Genomic DNA, 24,666 nt, shown 5'->3' with positions numbered 1-24,666 from the left:
TTTTTTTTTTTTTTTTTTTTTTTTTTTGCAAATTCAGTGCCAAGAGGGCTGTAGTATAGTATATATTCTACAGAGCAGATTAATGACACAAACTAACTTCCCTTTTAGAAACTGCTGAGCATCCTTGTAAAATTATCTTTAGTTATTGTCATAATTTACAGTGCCATAGTAGGAATAAAGACTCTTCTGTGCTTAGAGCTGTCCTTTACAAGTGGAAGTTTGATGTGCTGGCAAATTATGGCAAGAATTTATTTATTTATTTTTTTTAGGAAACAAACACTGAAGTTCTAGGCTAATTTACAACACAGTATATTGGATGTAGCCTGATACTATAAAAGTTTATTGAGACAACTTTAAATAGGCTCCAGGGATTTCTCTCCTGACCTCTCAGTTTTACTCTTTCTAGGTGCATCCTTGGGGAGCTGTTCACAAAGAAGCCTATATTTCAAGCCAATCTGGAACTGGCTCAGCTAGAACTGATCAGGTACAGCTGTGCATGTGCTATTATGTACCGGGTGTGATAGGTAATCTAATCCTCTAATTTCTAACACTTTCCAGTCATTCTACTAAATGATTGTACAAGTTTTCTCTTTGCTCAGTTAGATTTACTTTATATTTTGTTCTAGGCTGAGTATGAAAAGAAGCTATATTTTGCGCCGGGGTTGTAGTTCAGTGGTAGAGTGCTTGCCTAGCATGTGTAATGCACTGGGTTTGATTCCTGGCACCACATAAAAATAAATAAAATAAAGGTATTGTGTCTATCTACAACTAAAATATATATATATATTTAAAAAAATAAACTATATTTCATTGTAGAAAATATATATTGAAACTATATTTTGTTTTACGGTGCTGGGTATTGAACCTAGGGCTTTGTGCATGCTTAGTGCATGCTTCGCATGCACTCTGCTACTGAGCTACATCCCTAGAACCCTCCATTTAAATTTTTTTTTTTTTTAAAGAGAGAGAGGAGAGGGAGGGGGAGAGAGAGAGAGAGAATTTTTTTTAATGTTTATTGTTTAGTTTTCGGCAGACACAACATCTTTGTTTGTATGTGGTGCTGAGGATCGAACCCGGGCCGCACGCATGCCAGGCGAGCGCGCTACCGCTTGAGCCACATCCCCAGCCCCTCCATTTAATTTTTTAAAGTCTTAACTTGCATAATTTTTCTTTTCTTTCTTTTTTTGATTGGGAGGGTACTGGATATTGAACCTAAAGGTGCGTTACCACTGTGCTACATCTCCAACCCTTTTTAATTATTTTTTATTTTGAGTCAAGTTCTCACTAAAGAACCTCACCGAGTTACTAAGGCTGGTCCCAAACTTGTGATCCTCCTACCTCAACCTCCAAAGTTGAAAGGATTACAGGTGTGCACCACTAGTTCCAGCTTATTTTGTATATTTTGCTTTAACACGGGCACCTATAGCCCCAATCTTTCAAGAGGTTGAGATGGGAGGATCTCTTGATCCTAGGAGTTCAGGGCCATTCCAGGCAACATAGTGAGACTTCATCTCAAACCAAAAAAGAAAAAAGAAAAGCATGCTGTTTTCAGGATGTTTGTTTGTTTGATTCTTAGGTTAAATTAAAGTTAAGTTTGGGCTAGGGATGTGGCTCAAGCAGTAGTGCGCTCGCCTGGCATGCGTGCGGCCCGGGTTCGATCCTCAGCACCATATACAAACAAAGATGTTGTGTCCGCCGAAAACTAAAAAATAAATATTAAAAAAATTCTCTCTCTCTTTAAAAAAAAAATAAAAAATTAAATTAAATTTATGGGGCTGGGGGGTGATTCAGTGATAGAGCATGTGCTAACCATGTGCAAGGCCTTGGGTTCAATACCTAGTATGAAAAAAAGAAAAGCATGTTACTCTTTTTTTTTTAAATTAATTAATTTATTTTTTTGGTGTAGATGGACACAACACAATGCCTTTATTTTTTTTTATTATTTTTTTTATTTATTTATTTTTTTTTTTAAAGAGAGAGAGAGAGAGAGAGAAATTTTCAATATTTATTTTTTTAGTTTTCGGCGGACACAACATCTTTGTTTGTATGTGGTGCTGAGGATCGAACCCCGGGCCGCATGCATGCCAGGCGAGCATGCCACCGCTTGAGCCACATCCCCAGCCCGCCTTTATTTTTTATATGGTGCTAAGGATTGAACCCGGCTCCCTCCCGTGCTAGGTGGGCTCTCTACCGCTGAACCACAATCCCAGCCCAGAAAAGCCTGTTATTCAGTTGATTGCTTTTCTGTTAAACTTTAAGACTCAGATAAATCAGGTCCCTGCCTTCAAAAACCTCCGTTTAGTAATGTTTATGGCATATAAACAGATAGTTTGAAAATTGAACCTATAATAGAAAATTTAGGGAAGTCCTGGAGTTAGAATGAAATTTGGGCCTCTCCTCCCCCAATAAAATTGAAAGGAGGAATTCAGCAGGCAAATTTTAAATTACACTAGACATTTTAAAGGTAATATATAACTCATTATTACATAATAAACTCCCAATTACCTATCAAAATTTCCACTTGTATGCTCTGTTCTTTTCTCTGTAGGGACAATATAAGACTAACTCTTTTGTAGTATATGAACTTAATATTAACCGAATAGAACAAAATTGGTAATGAAAATTGTGTCGGGGATTAAAAACATGTTTTATGCTGGGTACAGTGTCACACCTGTGATTTCAGTGACTTGGGAGGCTGAGGCAGAAGGATTTCATGTTTAAGGCCAGCCTCAGCAATTTAGCAAGTCCTTGTCTTAAAATATAAAATGAAAAAAGGAACAGCTGGGAATGTGTCTCAGAGGTAGTTGTGCTTGCCTGGCATGCCTAGGCCCTTAGGCCCTGGGTTCAATTCCTAGTACCATCACTGAAAAAAAAAGAGAGAGAGAGAATTGGAATTGGAGATGTGGTTCAGTGGTAAAGCACCCTTGTGTTCAATTCCCAGTACTGGAATTTTTTTTTTTTTTTTTAAACCAAATGTGTGGATTATTTTGGATTATTATGCCATTATTTTCTCTTATTGTGTTATAATCAGTTCTTTCTATCCTTAAAGCAGCAAGGTCATATTTTACCTTTCTGCATACCCTATATGATAAGCAAAATTTCCAAACTTCAGAAGGTAATAATTTCTGCTTGTAGAACTCAAGAATACCTGATGTTGACTTATTTCTTTGCACTTTCTTTTTGTTTCATTTTCAGCCGTCTCTGTGGTAGCCCTTGTCCAGCTGTATGGCCTGATGTTATCAAACTACCCTACTTCAACACTATGAAACCGAAGAAGCAATATAGAAGGCGTTTGCGAGAAGAATTTTCTTTGTGAGTTTGGCAAAAATGTGCATCTCAGTTTAGGTTTGGCTTGTGTTAAGACTGCCTTTTCCTGGCTACGGGAGTTATCATTGTCTCAGTTTACTCTGACAAAACATTTTATTTTTAAACAGTATGCTAGTTTTATCATAGCCCTCATACTTTTCTAATTTGACTATAGAAGACCATTTTGTTTTGAATAATTATATAAATTTCTTCATAGTTCTTTTGATCTTTAAGGAAATGAGAGAAAGACATTATTGTCATGTGTTTTTTACCTGGATTGTAGCATTTCTTAAATCCTGTGTGAGAGCAAATCCATTTGCTTGCATTAGCCAACTTCTAGCTCCCTTTCCTCAGTTTAACATGAAGCTGGAAATTCAGAGACCTTTTAACAAAAAATTTGAGAACAATGGGATCATTGCAAACTTAACCTTTTCTTTTTTTCTTTCCATAGCATTCCTTCAGCAGCACTTGATTTATTGGACCACATGCTGACACTAGATCCTAGCAAGCGTTGCACAGCCGAACAGACCCTACAGAGTGACTTCCTTAAAGATGTTGAGCTCAGCAAAATGGCTCCTCCGGAGTAAGTACTGGTGGCTATGCAGTGACCCTACGCCTCCCCTAACCCTCAGGAGATGAGAAACTCAAGATAATAGGTTTTTTTTAAAAAGAACTGCAAATGGCTAAGTTTCACATGTAGAGATTTCCTTGAGTTAATAAGGAAGTTAATATGGTTAATAAGGAAGATAGTTTTGCTATTTTAAACAGTGAATAGAGCTGGGCATGGTATCACACGCCAGTAATCCCAGCTTCTTGGGAGGCTAAAGCAGAAGGATCATAAATTCAAGGAACTTAGCAAGACCCTGTCTCAAAATAAAAAGGATTGGAGATGTCACTCAGTGGTAAAGTGCACAGGGTTCAATTCCTAGTACTAAAAGCCAAAACAAACAAAAAAGGTTTAGTTATAATATGTGCTCTAGATTTGACTCTCAAGAATCTTTTTGTCTCTAGATTCTTAGCATATTGCCCTACACAACCTCTTTGAAAGTATTTCTAGTGCTTGCTTTGGCAGCACATATACTAAAATTGGAATGAAACAGATTAGCATGGCCCCTGCACAAAGATGACATCCAAATTCATGAAGCATTCTGTATTTTTTTAAAAGTATTTATTTTAGTTTTGTTCTTTACCATTTTATCTTCTGGAATCACCTGTATCTGTGGGGACCATGTATTTCTCATATTTGTAAGAATAGTCCTAATTTCAAATAGTTTGCATCACTGTTAGGTCACTGAATAGTGACTTAAAAAAAATAATGTCTTTGGATCTCTCTTTCATCATAATCCTATGAACTTCCTATATTTTGTAGGATTTCCAGGGATTTTGCACTCATCCCCCACATTCTGGCACATAAAAAAATATTATTATTAGGCTTGGGGATATAGCTCAGGGGTAGAGTACTTCTGTTGTATGTGCGAGGCCCTGGTATTACAGACAGAAGAAATCTTTTATCTCTGATTTATCACTAACAGTATTATAGCTTTTGTATCAGATTTTTTTTTTTTTACCCCCCACCCACTGGCAATTGAACTCAGGGGCACTTGACCACTGAGCCACATCCCCAGACCTTTTTTTCTATTTTATTTAGAGACAGGGTCTACACTGAATTGTTTAGTGCCTCGCTTTTTGCTGAGGCTGGTGTTGAACTCACAATCCTCCTGTCTTAGCCTCCCAAGCAGCTGGGATTACAGGTGTGCATACCATGCCTGGCAAAGAATGTCTCACTGAAGTGGGTAAGATTTCAGTACATGAGTAGGTAGTATATAAATCCGATTGTTCTAAAGAAATGTCCAGATTCATCTGTGGGACTAGAATTTCAGTACACTGAATGTGACTTGAAATTCCTAAGCTGCTTACTGAAATTTGGGAACTCCTATTATAGGGATTTTGTAGTAAGATGATTTAATATACTTGTAATGTTTGCATTTTTGAGTATGGGAAGTCTGGAAATAACATCAATTAATACATAGTATTAAACGCTACATATGAAAAATATGTAGTTATGGAAATTTAGTGAACAGGAAGAGGAAGGAACCAGTCGTTGGTTCTCACAGACCAAATAACAAATTCATTTTACACAGAATAATTTAATCGTCATGTATTTATATGGTTCCAAGATTTAAATCACCACCTTTCTTAGACTTGTAAGTATTAGCAAGCCAGTAATCTCTGTCCTTTTATTCCCAGCTGAAACTTGACCTGTTATATCAAGGAAGAGCAATATTTGACTAGAACATGAAAATTTATATATCAGGTGTATCCCTAGTATTAGCAAGATCCTTATTTCCCACTATATAAAATCTTTTGGGCTTTTGGACTTTTATTTCCCCAGATTGTCATATGCCATGGTTCTTTATATGTTGCTACTATCACTAATTTTCATGTTTCCTTGTTCTTCCCACTTCCCATGCTTTCCCAGTTCAATCTTTATTCCTCTATTTGCTCACTACTGCATTCCCCTTTGCTTTGTCTTTTTCCAGCCTCCCTCACTGGCAGGATTGCCATGAATTGTGGAGTAAGAAACGGCGACGGCAACGACAAAGTGGTGTTGTGGTAGAAGAGCCACCTCCATCCAAAGCCTCTCGGAAAGAAACTACCTCAGGGACAAGTGCTGAGCCTGTGAAGAACAGTAGCCCAGCACCACCTCAGCCTGCTCCTAGCAAGGTGGAGCCTGGGGCTGGGGATGCAATAGGTCAGTGCTGGAATGGGATCTTTGTGCTTTTATTAAGCACATTTGGCAGATTTTGAAGGTCATATGCGAGGAGTATGGAGCATGTGTGTCTGTGTCTTTTAGTTTTTGTCCAGTGAGGCAATAGGACAGAGGTTGATGTTCTCATTTTTGGAAAGAATATAAGCCATATTTTGTACATGTGGTTCAGAAAGTCTATAATACACCATTTTCCTTTCTTGAAATAAGGAATACTATATCTTAGATGTGTGATAAAAATCAGTGAATTAAGTAAGCAAAATTTAAGTTTCATCCATGACTTTATAACACATGTTGATTTAGAGCCCTATCTATATTAGATTTGATAAGATCTTAGAATCTAATTATATTAAATCACAGTTGCTAAATGTATTTAGTTCTGTAGACAGTTATTCATTCTAAATATATCTAAAGCTGTTAAAATGAACTATCATAACAAAATAGTTTTCCTGTAGTACCATCAATTTTTCTGAACCGTATATGATTGACTTTCCCTCCCTTGTCCACCCCAAATTGGCTACACATTAGAATCATCTAGGAAGCTTTAAAAGTAGATACTCTCAAATAGTTGACAAAATAAAAATTTGTCCTAGTAATTCTTATATATAGTAAAGGTTGAAAATCACTGATCTTGAAAAGAATATAGGTAAGTGGCCTGGGAATGTAGTAGCTCTTTGTTAGAACACTTGCCTAGCAAGCATGAGGCCCTGAGATCAATTCTCTAGTATCAGCCAAAAAAGGGGAAATAACAGATGAAAAAAGAATACATATGGGAGATATTGTGTGTGTGTGTGTGTGTGTGTGTGTTTGGTTTGTTTTTTTGTTTTTGGTATTGGGGATTGAACCCAAAGCCTCACATGTATTAGGCAAGTGCTCTACAATTGAGCCACATCCCTAGCCCTTAAAATGAAATCAGGGGTCTGGGATTGTGGCTCAGCGGTAGAGCGGTCGCCTAGTGCAGGCGGGACCCGGGTTCGATCCTCAGCACCACATAAAAATAAAGGCGTTGTGTTGTGTCCATCTACACCTAAAAAATAAATATTTTTAAAAAATGAAATAACTTTTACGCATAATACAGATATGTTTTAGTTAATCCTTGTTTATTTAAGCCAAAGTATAAGAATGACAAATTATATCATGACAGTTCAAGGCATGAAAAATGAGACTTCAAAATGAAACTTTATTTCTTGAATATTATAGTTCACTTTGCCAATTGAAGAAGGCAGAGGGCCCTTGTCTGCCTTAAATTGATCCTTGTCTTCTCTTACACTGGCTCTACTCTCTCCCCACAGGCCTTGGTGACATCACACAGCAGCTGAATCAAAGTGAATTGGCAGTGTTATTGAACCTGCTACAGAGCCAAACTGACCTGAGCATCCCTCAGATGGCACAGCTGCTTAACATCCACTCCAACCCAGAGATGCAACAGCAGCTGGAAGCCCTGAACCAGTCTATCAGTGCCCTGACAGAAGCCACTTCCCAGCAGCAAGACTCAGAGTCCATAGCCCCAGAGGAGTCTTTGAAAGAGGCACCCCCTACTTCTATAGTCCTGCCTTCAACAGAACAGACAACCCCTGAAGCTTCAAGCACACCAGCTGACATGCAGAATATGTTGGCAGTTCTCTTGAGTCAGCTGATGAAAACCCAGGAGCCAGCAGGCAACCTGGAGGAAAACAACAGTGACAAGAATAGTGGGCCACAGGGGCCCCGAAGAACTCCCACAATGCCACAGGAGGAGGCAGCAGGTAAACAGACCGGTCATGAATCTCATTGAGTTCAGGTGCTGTTGATCCTCTTAAAAATCTCTTTAACATTTTCTTTTTCACATCAAAGGCATCAGTTTCAGTTTTTCTGTAACCTAGTCTACAGGAGAACATAGCACCAAATGATGTATTTCTTATCCAGCTTCTTTTATTTAAGTTTCAAAGTTTCTCAAAGCACCTTGCAGATATTGTTTTTCTACTTCCTAGGATGTAGGTAAGTAAAGTCCCCCATGTTCTTCCCAAGAAAACCACAACCATAGCTAGTGATGGATCTTGAACCACTGTGTGTATGATGGCCAACTTTTCCTGGAAAGTCTAACTTCCAAACAAACCATTATCAGTTTGTACTTCTTTACTTCTAGTGGAGTGGATGCTGGATACAAGTCTTACCTGGAAGATACAGACAAGAAAACCCTAATAAAATATCATTTTAATTTCCTGAAGAATAAGTTGGGAATAATTCTAAATAGATTGTTATTTAATGCCATACATTTCCTTTACCCAAAAAATAGCATATAAAAATGTTCCTTTAAATCTGTGTTCCTGAAAGAGACGATGGAATGGACCCCAGATCAGGAAGTGAGCATTACAGGGGAGGGGGTGGGGTGAAAAAGGGAATGTTACACTTTGATGACCACAATATGCAATTTTTTAGAGGGAAAAGAAGTTTAAATTCTCTAATCAATTCTGATTTACAGTCTATTTGCAAAATCTTACTTCTGAAAGTGTTTTCAACTTTTTGGAAATTTTCACTGTCCATGAAGACCCCATGATTTGGGGAATAAGAAGAGGCACCAGGGCTGAAGAGATATACTAACCTTCAACTTTAGGGTCCTGCATTCACATTTCATATGGGATTGTGCAGAAAGTATATGCTTTATTTTCACTGGAATGAGATCAAAAATATAAACTATTTTTCATATGTAAAGATTTTTAAAACTGGAAGATAATAAAATTAATCCCTTACTTTACGGATAGGAAAACTGCATTCCAGGGAGTTTAAATAAATCCGCCTATGGTTCCTCTGCTCATTATTGGGAGAGGCAAAAACTAGAACTCATGTACTCATACTTCTTTATTCATTTTTCCACTGTGTCATGATTCCAAATATTTGTTTTGTTTTTGTTTTATTTTTTATTCCAATTGTAAGAGACTCCAAGACATGGAGTAACTGGACAAAGCTATCTAGAACTAAGCAGGTTTCTTAGGGCCAAGCATGGTGGTACATGCCTGTAATACAGCGGCTCAGGAGGCTGAGGCAGGAGGATCACAAGTTCAAAGCCAGCCTCAGCAATTTAGTGAGGCCCTAAGCAATTCAGTGAGACTCTAAATAAAAGATAAAAAGGGCTGGGGATAAGACTCAGTGGTTAAGTGCCCCTGGGTCCAATCTCTGTACCAAAAAAAAAAAAAAAAAAAATCAGGCTTCTTTGCTCATCTCTCAGGTTCTGAATTCCCCACCACACCTCCCCTAAAATTCAGCTCAAATCAAAAGACCTGAAAAAGTAGGTCAAATTAATGTAATGATTGAAAGAAATTTACCCAGAATTGAGCCAACAAAGTATCAACCACATGATGAAATTGAACTAAAATTAAGACCTGGCCTATGGTCAGAAATTGTTGGATTTACATCTCATAGAGTAGAAAAAATGCCACAAATAATTATTGTAGTCACCCCTTGATTATTCAGTTTGTCTCTACCATGTCTTCCCTGTTCTTATTTCTCCAGATGCCTCTTATTTGGCCATTTCACTGTTCATTAGCACTTCCACCAGAGGGCAGACTGTATAAACCAGAGAAGTTGACACCTATCAGTTTGGTTACTGTTTATTATCTATTTGTTGGGAAAAGGTGATGGTTTTAATTTAATGAGTCAAGAAGTTTATATTTATTTTAAACCTCCCTCCATTAGTATGGAACTCTTAGGGATTGGCAACATTAACACTTTAAGAACAATATGATTTGTAATTTGTACTTTATTTTTAATTCCTTTATGAATTTTATTAAATAGTTCTTCATAATCCATGTGCTTTGTTACTTTGAAATAGAATTTTCATTTTATTTATGTGAAAGAATTTGAGCCTCCAAATTAGTTCTATTGAGAAGCAATTAGACTATATATAAAAGGCAAAGTTTAAATATGAAAAATGGAATAGCTGAAAGAATATAAGTTTAGGGCTAGGGCTGGGGCTCAGTGGCAGAGCACTTGCCTAGCATGTGCAAGGCACCGAATTCGATCCTTCGCATCATATACAAGTAAAATAAAGGCATTCTGTCCATCTACAACTACAAAAAAAATAGGGAAAAAATATAATTTAAATTTGTCCACTTTTCCAATTATGCATTTTTAAAGTTGCTTGCTCTTAGTATTAAAAAAAAAAAAAAGCGTTCGGGGGCGGGGGAGGGGGCTGGGGTTGTGACTCAGTGGCAGAGCACTTGCCTAGCATGTGTGAGGCACTGGGTTTTGATCCTTAGCACCACAAACAAAAAGTAAGCAAATAAAATAAAGGCATGCTGTCTATCTTCAACTACAAAAAAATTTTAAAAATAACAACAATAACAAAAAGCAGTATTACAGTCCATGTAGAGTCTCAAAATACTTTTAAAAAGGGTTCTGCCTGGCATGGTGGCACACAACTTAATTCCAGCAAGTGACTCAATAGGCCATGGCAGGAGGATTGCAAATTCAAGGTCAGCTTCAACAACTTAGAAAAATAAAAATGTCTAGGGATGTAGCTCAGAGGCAGAGTGCCCCTGGGTTCAATTCCCAGTACTCCCCCCTGCCCACCCCACCAAAAAAAAAAAAGTGTTGTTGATATTCTTATGTGGAGAGAGATGTAGTGTTGACATCAAAAGGCTCTAAAACCATGGATGCTTATACTACCTTTAGCCCACCTTTTTTCAGGATATCTGCTTTCCAATTTGTGGATTTCCCATGGCTAATACTTTCCTCAGATTCATTTTCCCCTGCCACCTAGTCAACCAGCCAGTCAACAAGTAACACTGTGGGTGCTGCATATAAGGTGAACAACTCATCCCTGTTCTGTCCTCATTTTTAACAATCAATTGGAAACCCCCTCATTCCCAGGAAAACTGGGACAATTGGTCATCCTGCTTGTATGTTACATATAGCATCTGACTTCATCCTAATACTGCACAACCTTAAAATTTTTGTAGTTTTTTCAGAGTGCATTCATCTGCATGCTTATGGAATGCAGACTTGTTTCCTGATTGTATTTACAAAATATAATCAAGGTAAATATGAAAATATCTGCTTATAACTAAAAACAGTTTTTGACTAATGACTTTATATCACTAGTTTAGATAATGAATGAATTATTTTATGGATATTTTAAAACATGCTATCATGGGAAAAAAGAAAAATTGGTCATTGGAAGATATTCAAAACATTAAACCTTTTCTTCAGCAGAGTGACTTCCAATTTTCCAAAGGCACTGTTCTGACTATACTTCTTATTAGGGTTTTGTATGTCCTCAAACTCACATGATTTTTTACCAGTCTCCTCTGGTAAAAAACTCCTTGGCAGGAGTTCATTATCAGACAAATGATTGCCTTTCTTAGGCAAATTTAAACACCAGTAGAAAAAATAAAGTCTGGGGAAATGATTTAGGAAATACAAAGACCTTTCTAAAGATGGAGTGTAGTATCAATTAGTATCAATACTAAGTTCTTGACTGTCTCCGGGATAAACAGGTGTTTATTAGCAACCCATTCTGCATGACACCGCTGTAGTGATTTTTTTCATAGCATGGAAAAAATCTTGAAGGTAGGAAAACAAAATAGAAAATTATGATAGAGTACTTTAGTCTTCATAATAACTGTAACATAGTAAACTGAATGGCAGTGTGGTGATTAGTATCCCTTTCTTGAGGATATGAGTTTGAGGAGAGGTAACTAAAGTTTGAAGAAGCAAGTGTATTTTTACACATGATGATAATGAGAAGTTTCACGTTATTTCTTTTCTCCTGTATATTTTTTAAGTTCTATTTCAGGTTAACCTTATATCATCAAATGTTTTATAAATGTATTAGCCAAATCCATGCAAGGTCTCTGTTGTACAGCAAGATTTTGTCCTAGAAATGTGACCACAGCATGTATATTGTTCCCTCTAATCTTTCTTACTGGTTTATTTTCAATAATGTTTTGCTCTAACAACAAAAAGGGATGGGGAGGCTGCCAACAGTCTACATATTAGAACAGTTCTTTAAGGAAGGAAATGGAGGAAATCTCAGACAAAAATCAGGACAATCATTCGAAACATGATCTTTTTATACCAACTGTTTAGGCCAAAATGCATCTATTTTACTTTTAATCACTTGATTTTATTTATAAATTGCAATTCCCTGATCCCAAAATTTTATTCTTTATATATCTGGTTACTTGTATTGATATTTGTTTATGTTGGGCAGTGTGTGTCAGTGTGTGCTTGAGTGTGTGTTTGTGTTTATAATCACATGTGATTTTTAAGATGGTGTTTAAAAGAAGTAACCCTTCCACAGCATGTCCTCCTCACATTCTTCCACCAGAGAAGAGGCCCCCTGAACCCCCTGGACCTCCACCGCCGCCACCTCCACCCCCTCTGGTTGAAGGCGATCTTTCCAGCGCCCCCCAGGAGTTGAACCCCGCCGTGACAGCCGCCTTGCTGCAACTTTTATCCCAGCCTGAAGCAGAGCCTCCTGGCCACCTGCCACATGAGCACCAGGCCTTGAGACCAATGGAGTACTCCACCCGACCCCATCCAAACAGGACTTACGGAAACACTGATGGGCCTGAAACAGGTTTCAGTGCCACTGACACTGATGAACGCAACTCTGGTCTAGCCTTGACAGAATCCTTGGTCCAGACCCTGGTGAAGAACAGGACCTTCTCAGGCTCTGTGAGCCACCTTGGGGAGTCCAGCAGTTACCAGGGCACAGGGTCAGTGCAGTTCCCAGGGGACCAGGACCTCCGTTTTGCCAGGGTTCCCATAGCATTACACTCGGTGGTCGGGCAACCATTCCTGAAGGCTGAGGGAAGCAGCAACTCTGTGGTACATGCAGAGACCAAATTACAAAACTATGGGGAGCTGGGGCCAGGAACCACTGGGGCCAGCAGCTCAGGAGCAAGCCTTCACTGGGGGGCCCCAACTCAGTCTTCTACTTATGGAAAACTCTATCGGGGACCTACAAGAGTCCCACCAAGAGGGGGAAGAGGGAGAGGAGTTCCTTACTAACCCAGAAACTTCGGTGTTCTGAAAGTTTCCTTCCCTATCCATCTTTTCATCCAGTCCTCTGAACCTTTAATGAAATCACTTGCCAGAGTGAGGTAATCATCTGCATTTGGCTACTGCAAAGCTGTCCGTTGTATTCCTTGCTCACTTGCTATTAGCAGGCGAATTACAAATAATGATGTGGGCATCAGTTCCCCCTGGATGGGTTATAGCCAGAACATGTACTTCAACTCTGCCTAGGAGATACAGTAGAGAATATGGAGAGGGTCATTAAATTGAAAAGTCAAGGTTATATTAGTTTATTGCCTGCATTTCTTGAGCAGAAGAGAGAACAGTTTGTTTTGAGATGGCTCAGGAGAGGCTCTCTTTGGTTTTTAAAGTTTTGGGATTTTTGGTTGGTTGGATTTTTTTTTTTTTTAATGGTTTCTTTCTTTTGAATTTTAATTTAGATTTTTTTCCCCTTTAAAGAGAATAGTGTTCACAAAATTTGAACTGTTCTTAGGCTTTTGCTAGAAGGAAAACAGTGGTCTGGCTGATTTAAATAAATGTTTCCTTCCTCTCCACATCTCACTATTTTTGCTTTTAAGTGAACACCCCTCTCCCCCACAATTGAGCATCTTTTTTTTTTTTTTTTTAAATATTTATTTATTTAGTTAGTTAGTTCTCGGCGGACACAACATCTTTGTTTGTATGTGGTGCTGAGGATCGAACCCAGGCCGCACGCGTGCCAGGCGAGCGCACTACCGCTTGAGCCACATCCCCAGCCCCAACAATTGAGCATCTTGACCGTATCTTTTTTCCAAGTAAATTACTCATCCTTAAAGTTTATTACACTTTGACAAAAGATATGCCCCTTTCCCTGCACATAAAGCAGGTTGTAGAAAGTGGCATTTGGGGGCAAGTAGGTAAACTTGCCCAGTTTCTTTCCCTCCATCTCTTGTCTCTACCTCTCCCTCTCTGGCCCCTCCTTCTCTACCTTCTCCATCCTCCTCTGTTTTTGAGGCATTTGTTTGGAAAAAACATCGTTGAGATGCCCAAGAACCTGGAATTTTTTTTTTTTTTTTAATAAAGGAAAGGAAATTCAAACTCCTACATTGTTCTCTGTAACTCTTCAATTCCAAAATGTTTTGTTTTGTTTTGTTTTGTTTTTTAAAAACATGTTCTGATGGGGAAATTGATTTGTAAATGTGGATAGCCTAGGACATTGCTCTGAGCTGTGGTTATAAAGATGATGCCTCCATATACCTAGAGGGCTAATGAGAGCAGTTAGTTTATTGTTTACACATATATTTTTATGTCAAAAAAGAAAAAAAAAGTTTCAAACAGAGCATTGTGATATTGTCAAAAAGGGGAAAAAGCCCTGAAAATACATGGAAATGTAACCTAGTTTAGGGTGGTATTTTTTTGAAGATACGTCAACACCTGATACCTTTTTTAAAAAATAATTTAAAAACAACATATCGTGAAAAAAAAAAAGAAAGAAAAAACAGTATTGACATGTACACATCCCAGCATGTATATCCTTCCAATTATTTAGGGATTTTCTTCCAGAGAGATTTGATTTTGGTTTTGGTTTTGGTAAAAAGGTTAAAATGTAACTTCCTGGCAATAATTTTGCCTTATCATATAAACAGGAAATGGAAGAAAAAAACTCTCAGGGTTGGATAACTTGGGAGGCATCTCATTCTGGCTTCCATTTCTAAGAGTACCAGCATATGGAGTGTTTTAAAAACAGATACATGTCATATAATTTATCTGCACAGACTTAGACCTTCGTGAAATATAGGTTAGTCCCTTTTTACAAAGAAAAGGCAAACATTCTTTCGAATCTTGGAGAATAGTTTAAAGCTCAAGTGAAGTTTCATGTTTCAATGCCAAGTTCTTATATTAAAAAATAAAATCTACTTATGACAGAAAGGTGCATTAATTTAAAAAACTTTAAAGAAATGAAAAAAGAACCCTCTTCAGATACTTACATGAAGATTATTTCCTCCTGTTACTGAAAAGATAGATGTTGGTGTGTGTATTTGTTTATTATTCTCTGGTTTTTGGTCTGGCCTTGCCCTCAGGGCCAAACATTGATTAATAAGAGAACCTTCTAGCCTTTTTGGTTTAGTGGCGTTTATACCAGTGTGTCAAATTAGATTTGCTAGGCACACTGATATACTATCAGTAAATTGCATTAAAAATTCATCTAAACCTTCTGTCTGTTGACTTCTTAGTCTTCAGACATGGGCATTTGTATTTTAGAATATTTGAATTTGAGGTATTGGTCACCCCTCCCCTGTTTTTGATTAAAGAAGCTGAGCCTGGGATACTTTTTAAAGTATCTGTTCAGTGAAAACAGAATTGTTTTCCCATTGAATATGAATAAAAGTATATTTTTCATTGTATTTTGGTTATCAGCAGTCACCAATAATGTTTTTCCCTCCCCTCTCCCACTCCTTATTTTTAATTATGCCAAATATTCTGAATAATGTACTTAAGCTTCCATTCCCCCATCCCTGCTAGGGAAGGGGGTGGGTGTATGTGTGTGAATGTATGTGTATGTATGGTCCCATCTCACCCCCACCCCCATTTTGGGAGTCTGACCTTTAAAATGGGGGAAAAAAAAAAGTTTGGGAAGTTTTGACTATTTCTGAAAGCAGAGGGGGAAAAGATCTCACTTAAATATCCTGGAAATCTGTGTGAAGGAAGAAAAGGTATTTCGTAATTTTTCAGCTTATGTTATCTATAAACATGATGGAAGTAAAGGTTTGGCTGAATTTCAACTTGACTATTGGAAAGTTACAAATCCGATTAATTCCATTCAAAAGTGGTTTTGGTTTTGTCTTAACTATTGTACCGTGGAAGATATTAAGTCTATTAAATACATTATTTTGAACAGATGAGAAATCTGATTCTGTTCGTGAATGAGAGGCAAAACTGGTATGACCATGATTTTGAAAACAAATTTGCTTGACCCAGTTGCTTTAGTTTTTTCTTCAACTGTCCATAGGAAACATAAGGATTTGAAAACATCATCAGATCTAAATGTTTAAAGCCAGGGCAGTTAGCACAAATTTGTAAGTAGGACTTCTGTTAGCTTATGCCATAGACATCACCCAACCACTTGTATGTGTGTGTGTATATATAATATGCATATATAGTTACAGTGCTAAATGGTTACCAGCAGGTTTTGAGAGAGAATGCTGCATCAGTAAAGTGTCAGTTGCCACCTCATTCTCCCTGATTTATAGGTTCCTGACACTGTATTCCTCTCTCTTGTTTTTGCCCCCCATCGGGTGTACCTTGTCTATGTACAGATATTTTGTAATATATTAAATTTTTTTCTTTCAGTTTATAAAAATGGAAAGTGGAGATTGGAAAATTAAATATTTCCTGTTACTATACCACTTTTGCTCCATTGCATTTACTTCTAATTTCTGTACCTTCTGAGCATATCTAATTGTGTATAAAAGACATTTTACCTCCACTTTATCTTAGAGGTTCTCTGTCTCAAAAACACTATTGATTTCATAAGCTACCAAAAAACTTTCTCAGAGTTTTTGAAGAGGTGCTTGAAAACACTAGACTAGAAACTAGAGAATAAAAAAAATAAATACGGAAATCCATAAGGCCTGACTTATAAAAAAAAATAGAACTAAACAGTTACACAAATATTGGTGGCACCCAGCCATCAAAAGAGTTGAGCTTCATGTACCCTGACTCCTCCTGACAGGAGAGGTAAGTGGGTTTGAGCTCAATAGTCATCGAGGGAAGTTGGTAAGAAGCTGTTTAGATCCAAAGAATAATCTCTTAAACCAGGCTCTCCACCATCCCACCCCAACCCAGTTCCCACAATGTTATAGAGCAGGGTCAGCATGGGCATTAGTATACCCAGAGATTTCCCAATGCCTGCCAATCCAGAAAGTGAATCAATGTTGTTTAAAGGTTAAAGTCCCTATTATTTCAAAAACCAAGTGGCTCATGCCTGTAATCCCAGCAACTCGGGAGGCTGAGGCAGGAGGATCTCAAGTGAGGCCATCCTGAGCAACTTAGACCCTAAGCAACTTAGCAAGACCCTGTCTCAAAAGAAGGGATGGGATGTGGCTCAGTGGTTAAGTGTCCCTGGGTTCAATCCCCAATACCAAAAAGCAATTCTATTTGTAAAATTTTTCCTATCTCCACCTGAAGAGAGAATTATTTTCCTTTCCCTTTAATGGTTTAGAAGACTGAGGATAAATTTTCTCCTGTGCTACAATCCTGCTAGTTATGACAAGTAGGTAGCCAGCAGATAGAATTCATCAAGAGAAAGGATTAGGGAGGATGAGTATCTGGAAGTTGTAAGTGGGGTGAGCAAGTTGTACAAGGTCAAGGAACACCCTAGAACAAGGGGAGTTAGGAGCAAGTTGAAATTAAAAATAGCCGATGATATGGGTCGCCAGCCTGTTTTTGAATCTTCAGTTTTTGGTGTTGCCTTGCCTTTGGACTAAGTCATGTCCTCTTTACCCAGGAGATTGGAGAGCTCAGATTGTTCCTGTTTCTGGAATTAGGTGTTCTGTTTAGTCTCCAGAGAAAAAGAATTAGTTTTACATGTTTTTTTTTTTCTTTGTAGTTGTAGATGGACAGAATGTCTTTATTTTATTTGTTTATGTGGTGTTAAGGATCAACCCTCACACATGCTAGGCAAGCGCTCTGCCACTGAGCTACAGCCCCAGCCCAGTTTTATGTCATATATATATAAAGTTACAGGTTCGTGACTAGGGATGTGAACTCGTATTGTTCCCACTTTATAGCAGTGGCTCTCTTTTCAAATCTGTGCCTAAAAATTGATCCTAACTATCCTGGACATTTTCTTTATCATACTCAAAGTCATTTCTGATTAGGAAACCATGCTTTTCAGTATCTCAGTTTCTTAGGCACAATTCTCCCAGACAAGCATCCTTAGTATGATAAGGCCAGGGCCTCAAAGAAGTTAACAGTGATGCTAAACTGGAATTTTTGTTTTTATTATTAAAGATTACTCTATAACTTGGCTCTTTTTTAGCTTTTGAGTGACTTCACAGCATAATCATTTTCAAGGGCTGAGTGGAATGGAATGGGGAATTCTTCAATGAGGAAATACTCTACCATTCCAAGGGAGAGGGACTGCCAAGTGTTCTGTTTTTCTGAGAGGCAAGGTGAGCATTCCTGGACACTTTGGAAGATTTCATTATCCTGTGTATGGCATTTCTCATCTGTAGGAATCCCTCTAGTGTTTCAACTGCCTTGTGAACACTCTTAAATCGGAGATTACTTCAGCCAGGGTTGGAAGACTACGGGAGTATGACACCTGAAGGAGTCATTGGGGTACTCTACCACTTCTCACTGTAGGTGGCTATTTCTCACCTATTCACCCACTTCTTTTTTTTTTTTTCTTCTTGTTTTCTTTCTACTCACCATCCAACTAGAGTGATGAACAGCTACCATAGGTATTGATTACTTAACCCAGCTGGGTATTTAATTATAGTTGTCTCAGTTTTGGTTTTGCCTTTTGGCTTTTTGATGATACTGGGGATTGAACTCAGGTGCTCTACCACTGAGCTACATGCTCAGCTCTCCTTTTTTCTTTTTCTTTTTTTTTTTTTTTTTGAGACAAGTTCTTGCTAAGTTGTCCCGGCTGGCCTCAAACGGGCTATCTTCCTATCTCAGCCTCCTGAGTACCCAGGATTATAGGAGTTTGCCGCTGCACTTGTTTCATCATTTTGAAATGCCTTTAGAGGTGATTCAGAAGACAAAGGTCTATTCAGATCCTCAACTTATGGGGTAGGAGGTACAAAAGCAAAATAACCATATGTTCTTATTGCCAAGAGCTATGAAAGGAACTTTTAATTCATGTTATGTCGGGCAAAGGAGATTGTTTTTCTGGTCATGGAAGCCAGAGAGTCCTTTCAGTTTTCCTGCTTCCCCTCTTTGAACCTTCACTTCTTCATCCTCTTCTCCCTTATCCTGAAATTGTTGCTTCTGCTTGTAACATTTCTAAGTTCAGTTGCAGATGGTGTCTGTGGGAAGTAAAGCTTGGTCAAAAAAGAGTTCTGGTATCCAAGAAAACGTAGATAAGGCTTGCAGGGTTGTCCTCCCCCCCGCCCCCGGTGATTAATCACTTAGATGCCAAAATGTTTTGACCACTGGATGGCTCTCATATCGCTTATTTCAAAAATTAGTCGTCCAAGTTTGCAATAAAGAGGCTAATGTGATGTTAGTCCTTAATACCCTCTAGAAGGATAATTATTGGTGAAGGCTTCTCATCATACAGTCCTTAGCTTTACAGCATGCTTCTCTAGAGAAGCATGAGAAGATATAGCCATAAAATAAGTTCATTTAGATATAGGTTCCCTAGGATCTAGAAGTAGATTTTTGATGTCTTGCTCTGGCATAGTTGTAAACTAAAGAGAGTGTTGATAGTTCCAAAGGAATAAGGGCTATTTTATGCCTCCTTGAGGGAGGGCAGCATGAAGAAGCCTTTAAAAAGATTACAATGTAGTGATGCAAGCTAAGTGAAGAACAAAGCCTGGATCTTGGAGGGTGTCTTTTCTCTACCTGAGGGGGCTATCTGATGGGGTTGTCTCTCCCTCCTATGTCTTAGAATTTCAACTATACTTGATGAGCAACACCCTTGATGTAAGGATCACCTTGTGGACAAAAAAACTAACTGTACCATGCTAATGCAATTTTAAATGCTTTCCTGCCTGGAGAAAAACAGGATAAGTTTTAAAGCTTTTAGAAAGTTTAGGAGCCTGGTCTCTCTGATTAATTCAGGAACTTCTGAGATTGACTTTGCACCAATATTTGTGATTTCTTTTAGAGGATCAAGGTCACATAAAATAAAGCCATATAAGGAGGTAGAAATAAGGGTAAGAAGGGAGAATTAGAGCAATTTGGTAGCCAGGTTGCAGAAAGAGAGAGGAATATGAGATGGAAAGAAAAATTATGGTTGGGCTAGTGAAATTTAGGGGATGATTGCTCTAGAGGTTCACAGTTTACTCCAATGAGGTTCCATTAAGGCATCTCTGTGAGTAAAGAGTTTCCCTTGATTCACAGGAGTATTACCTTTAGGGTTAGAGGATGGGCTTAGAACCCTTAAGCTGGGCCATAATTTGAAGACATTTTTTCTACAGAGGCTAGAGAATGTAAACAATATTAAGCAAATAACTTATGATACATTTGTGTAGCACTGTTAGCTACATAGTTGAAGAGGATAAGGAGTAAGAAGGAAAGAACATGATAAAATTGTGTTTTTCAAGTTTTAAAACTCTCCAAGTAGATTTATGTATTTTATGTCAATCTAGAAACTAATGTTATTCCTCTTCCCTTATTTTAGATGAATGAGGGCAGTGCATAGAAGAGCAGACAAACCAGAATTTGTGAACTGGAGTTCCAGAATGTTTGTGCTACAAAAGGACATTAGTTTGTTTAGTTCAATGCCATCTTTGGCCAGTAAAAAAAGTTTAGAAAGGTGGAGAAACTGGTGTTGGGAGAAAGAAGGAAGAAAAGGGGAACTAACCTTAAGTATTACCATGTGTCAAGCTCCTGTCTCACTGTCTCTTCTTTTTGGCTTTGGGGAGGAGGAAGACAGGAATGGTGTGTCTCTTGCCACTATGGGTTCTTACAGGTATCTATAGGCTTAAAGTAGGAGAAAACAGTAGTGAGTGTGTGGGCATTGATTGGATATTTGAAGGGCTTTACTTTGTAAATTACTGTCTTGGTTCTTAGGCACCTTGAGACCAAGGGCTGGAAAGAAAAGACATCCCTCTTATTGTCCTGAGCAATATGTAGGAGATAAAGGGAAGTGGTAGACCACTTTTTCCTTTCTAACCACACAGGACTAACCTAGAGGAAATGAAGAATCAGCATTTGAGATTGAGGTTAATCTAAGGAACCAGACAATTGAAAGGTAAATAACTTCTCCATTCCTAGAGACTATACAATGAATCAGAGGCAGGTGTGATAGGGAGCAAGATTATTTTTGGCACTGAGATTGATTTTCATTCTAGAAAGTCAAGTCATGACCCAAGAATATAGGATTTAATCTTAGAGAACAAAATAAGGCTTCTAATCCTAAAGCGTCCTCAGAGAAAATAGTGGAAAATAGTGTTTATACACTATGAATCAAGGAAATAAATTCATTTGGTGACTGTGCTTTTTTCCCCCCGATTTTTGTTTATAACATTTTGAAGTCATGAAATTGAATTTGTGATTTTGAAAAGTGTTAATTTTGGGGCAGGTGGGAGTCTGAAAACAGACAGATTTAGATTGTATTCCTCTTGGTTGTTTGGTATAATATCCCAAGAGTTATACCATGGAGACTGCTTCAGTGGGGAGGGGTAATATCATTAGCAGAGTTATGTCTTGAGTAAGTACATCTAGGGGTGGGAGGAGGTTGAAGGGAGGTCTCACTTTTAGGAAGCTTCTGAGCCTAGTATGAGAGATGAGTCTTATGCCTAGGACAGGAGTGGGGAATCTATATTTTTAAGTTAGCATATTAAGTCAAGTTATAAAGTAAGAGTATACTAACAAAGAGGAAGCCAAATCAAATAATTAGAAAAAGTGGCGTTAATAAGAAAAAATTATTTGAAAGTGAGAGAAAGGTGAACAGAGGGAGGAGACTTATGGAAATGTATTTTGGGCAGAGGGACATGAATTGACCTAGGATGGGTACAGGAAAGGGTGTTAGGAAATGAAGTTGGAGGTGCAATTTTCTTGGCCTGAATTGAGGAATTGGAGCTGTGTGGGTTTTTTGTTGTTTGTTTGTTTTGTGCAGGGGATCTAGGGCCTGATACATGCTAGGCAAATGTCCCAGTCCCTCTGTATGAGGAGTTGAAATTTGGTTTGTTAAGCAGTAACAGAAGTGAGCATGATGAGATGAAAAATTATTCCAAGGACTTTGCAACTGCAGAGTTCTGTAGAATATTGTTGTTATTGCCCATACGTGAGGCAGTAAAGCCTACAGTAGACTAGGAAAGGGGGAATCAGAAGAAATGGAAGGGGGTGGTCCATAGGAATTAGGCTTGCTCAAAGTTTAGATGTGAGGGGAGAGACAAAGATGGCCTCCAGATGATCCCAGGACACATTTGTGCTGCTGATAATGATGGAAGCTTGGTAAGAGACAGCTTTGTTTTTAAGGAATAAGTGTTTATTAGCCAACTGATGTGGTGTGCCTGTCTTCAGTGTTGCAGAGTCTAGAAGGGGCCCTGTCCCTGGAGAACCGTGGAGCATGTACTGTGTCCAGATGGTAACCTGCACCCCACCCATTTCAGGGTGGAGAACCAGACAAGAGAGTCCCATTGCTGGGGTGTGCCCACAGACTTTTAAGGATGCTAGTCAACTTTGGATCTGGGAAAGAAAATTCAGTTTTTTGGTTTTGTCTGTCAGTTTCTTCCCCTTTAATGCCTTGAAAATGGGATATGACTAGCCTGTGGCAGCATGTGCCTGTGGATGCACAATTCTCTGGCTTGATTCTTGGAAGGCCTTTTCCTGTCCCTCCCTGGGGGTCATTTGCATCTCTGGTTCCTGCTCCTAGAGCCATAAAGTGGGAGCCCCCATTTATTAATTGGGTTGGGACTAGGGAGGGGGTCGGCAGGGGACTCTTTAGTACGGCAGGCGGGGGTCTTCCCGAATGAGCCCATTAGGCAGCCCCAGCGGCAGCTGAAACGGGGCTGCAGCCAAGTCCTCTCCGTTTCAAAAACCCTCCATCGCCTGCAGCAGATCAGAACAAGGCCTGCGGGAGCCCTTAGCTTCTGATTGCAGCTGTGAGGAAGGACAAAACAATTTATAGGAAGCCAAATAGCTCCTGTCTCACTGTCTCTTCTTTTCGACTTTGGGGAGGAGGAAGACAGAAATGGTTTGTCCCTTGCCATTGTGGCTTCTTATATGTACCTATAGGCCTAAAGTAGGAGAAAATAGTGAGTGTGTGGGCATTGATTGGATATTGAAGTCAATGCTGTGGATTATTTACATGTCCTTTGCTCTATTCATTCCATCTACACAGTTATGTTAGATTAGCAGCTACTGCTTACATGGGGCTCCCTAGGGCAAAGTTGAGGGGGTGCCCAATCTGAGATGGGGCATGCTTATCAAACTCCTTCCTGCCCCATACCTGCCTTTTGTTTTATCAAGATTCGGGGTCAGAGTATAGATTCTCTCCTTACTTAATTTCCTCTTTTTTAATTTTTTAGTTTTTGATGGATCTTTATTTATTTATTTATATGAGCTGCTGAGAATCGAAGCCAGTACCTCGCACATGCTAGCCAAGCGCTTTACCACTGAGCCACAACCCCAACCAATTAATTTCCTCTTAATAGAAAGGGTTTGGCACTTAAAGGAAGGCCTCCTACTGGGTCTCACCTGTCCCTTCAGTTAAACCTGCAGGAGGAAGGCAAGCATCTACAGGGGACCTTCTCTAACGTGGTGCAGAGAGGTGTAAAGGGCAGGAATATTTCACTTCCTAATGCATGGATACTTGACGTGACTTCTCTGTTAGAGAATCATACATTGCCAGAGCTAGAAAAGAGGTCAGGTAATCCAGGCTCTCAGTTTACAGAACAGGAAACAGGTTTAAGGATGGCATAGTACCTCACCCACAATCTCACAGTTGGTTTAACCATACTAGGACTAGATCCAAGAGGCCAGAATCTTAAACTATATGAATATAGAGCCTCCAACTTTAAAATCCCCTATTCCTGAAAACCCTCAGCTTCCTCAGAAAAGGAAAGAAACTGTGAGATTTTGAAGGGGGAAGGACAGAGATTGGAAGGTAAAGGTAGGTTTAAAAGTCATTAATAGAAAAACATTTTTATATTTTTACCTTAAAGGATAACATCTAATGACATGCAAATTAAGCACTTTTTATTAGAGCTCTTTTTCATTGGGAAGCAAATGGCAGCCACAGCCAAAGACCCTGATGCTCTCAGAGTTACTCCAAATTTCAGAACACTTAGCCACTATCTCTGTAGGTTGGAGGAAAAGAACCTCAAAGGCAACGTGAGGAATTAATCCCAAATCTCAACTCAGACCCCTTTGTATTACAAGACGGCTATATTGAAAAGAATCATCCTTCTGACCTTTTAGATTTTAAGCAAGCAGTATCAGAACTAAGTTACCACAGGGAATGGGTTTGTGGCATTTATTTTATTTTATTTTCCAAAAATAAGGGGGGAAATGAATCAAAATGAAGGTAGAAAGAAAACATTTCATCTGCTAGAAAATTAAGGTAGAAGAGGGGTCTCTGAATGACACTAGATTAGAGAACCCAAAACAAAATAAGATACTCTCTGAGATTACAGGAAAGTTGTGGGGGTAAAGGGAGCATTACCTCTCTCCTTATTTTATTTTTTTAGTGTTGAGTTGTTTGGAAGGTGGTGCCTCATGGTGGCCTAAACCCTACATGGTGTGCTCAGTTGTCTAATCTGCAGGGCAGGTTCTGTAAATCATCTCACTCTGGGCTAACTAAGTCTCACTTCTCCTCCTGGAACCCTCCTGGATACATCCACAGTCCCATGCTTTCTCTGAGCATATGAAATCAGGAGCCACTGATGAGCAGAGAGGACAATGCTGAAGGGAGAAAGGCACAACTGGACAGCTTG

At 38.7% G+C, this 24,666-nt stretch overlaps 1 protein-coding gene and 1 non-coding gene across 11 annotated transcripts in view; both read left to right on the top strand.

Moving 5' to 3' along the window:
- Cdk12 (cyclin dependent kinase 12) overlaps positions 1–24,666 on the top strand; it is an 86,792-nt gene that overhangs the window by 49,323 nt on the left and 12,803 nt on the right. For 5 of the 10 annotated variants that reach the window (XM_048785230.1, XM_048785216.1, XM_048785221.1 and 2 more), the window contains exons 9-14: positions 407–484; positions 3,196–3,312; positions 3,758–3,889; positions 5,847–6,058; positions 7,366–7,818; positions 12,354–12,771. In XM_048785230.1, coding sequence (XP_048641187.1) covers positions 407–484; positions 3,196–3,312; positions 3,758–3,889; positions 5,847–6,058; positions 7,366–7,818; positions 12,354–12,771 — 1,410 coding nt within the window. Of the gene's footprint in view, positions 1–406; positions 485–3,195; positions 3,313–3,757; positions 3,890–5,846; positions 6,059–7,365; positions 7,819–9,562; positions 10,051–12,353; positions 13,528–24,666 lie in introns of those variants that run through there. The other 5 variants (XM_015506643.2, XM_015506642.2, XM_015506644.2 and 2 more) reach the window with 4 other exon arrangements.
- On the top strand, positions 4,363–4,464 carry LOC125611305. The gene has a single exon (XR_007341456.1). It is a non-coding gene; the product is annotated as a U6 spliceosomal RNA (small nuclear RNA).

The sequence above is a fragment of the Marmota marmota genome, unplaced genomic scaffold (assembly GCF_001458135.2).
Source record: "Marmota marmota marmota unplaced genomic scaffold, marMar, whole genome shotgun sequence".
Classification (NCBI taxonomy): domain Eukaryota; kingdom Metazoa; phylum Chordata; class Mammalia; order Rodentia; family Sciuridae; genus Marmota; species Marmota marmota.
This window is presented reverse-complemented; position numbering and strand designations above follow the sequence as displayed.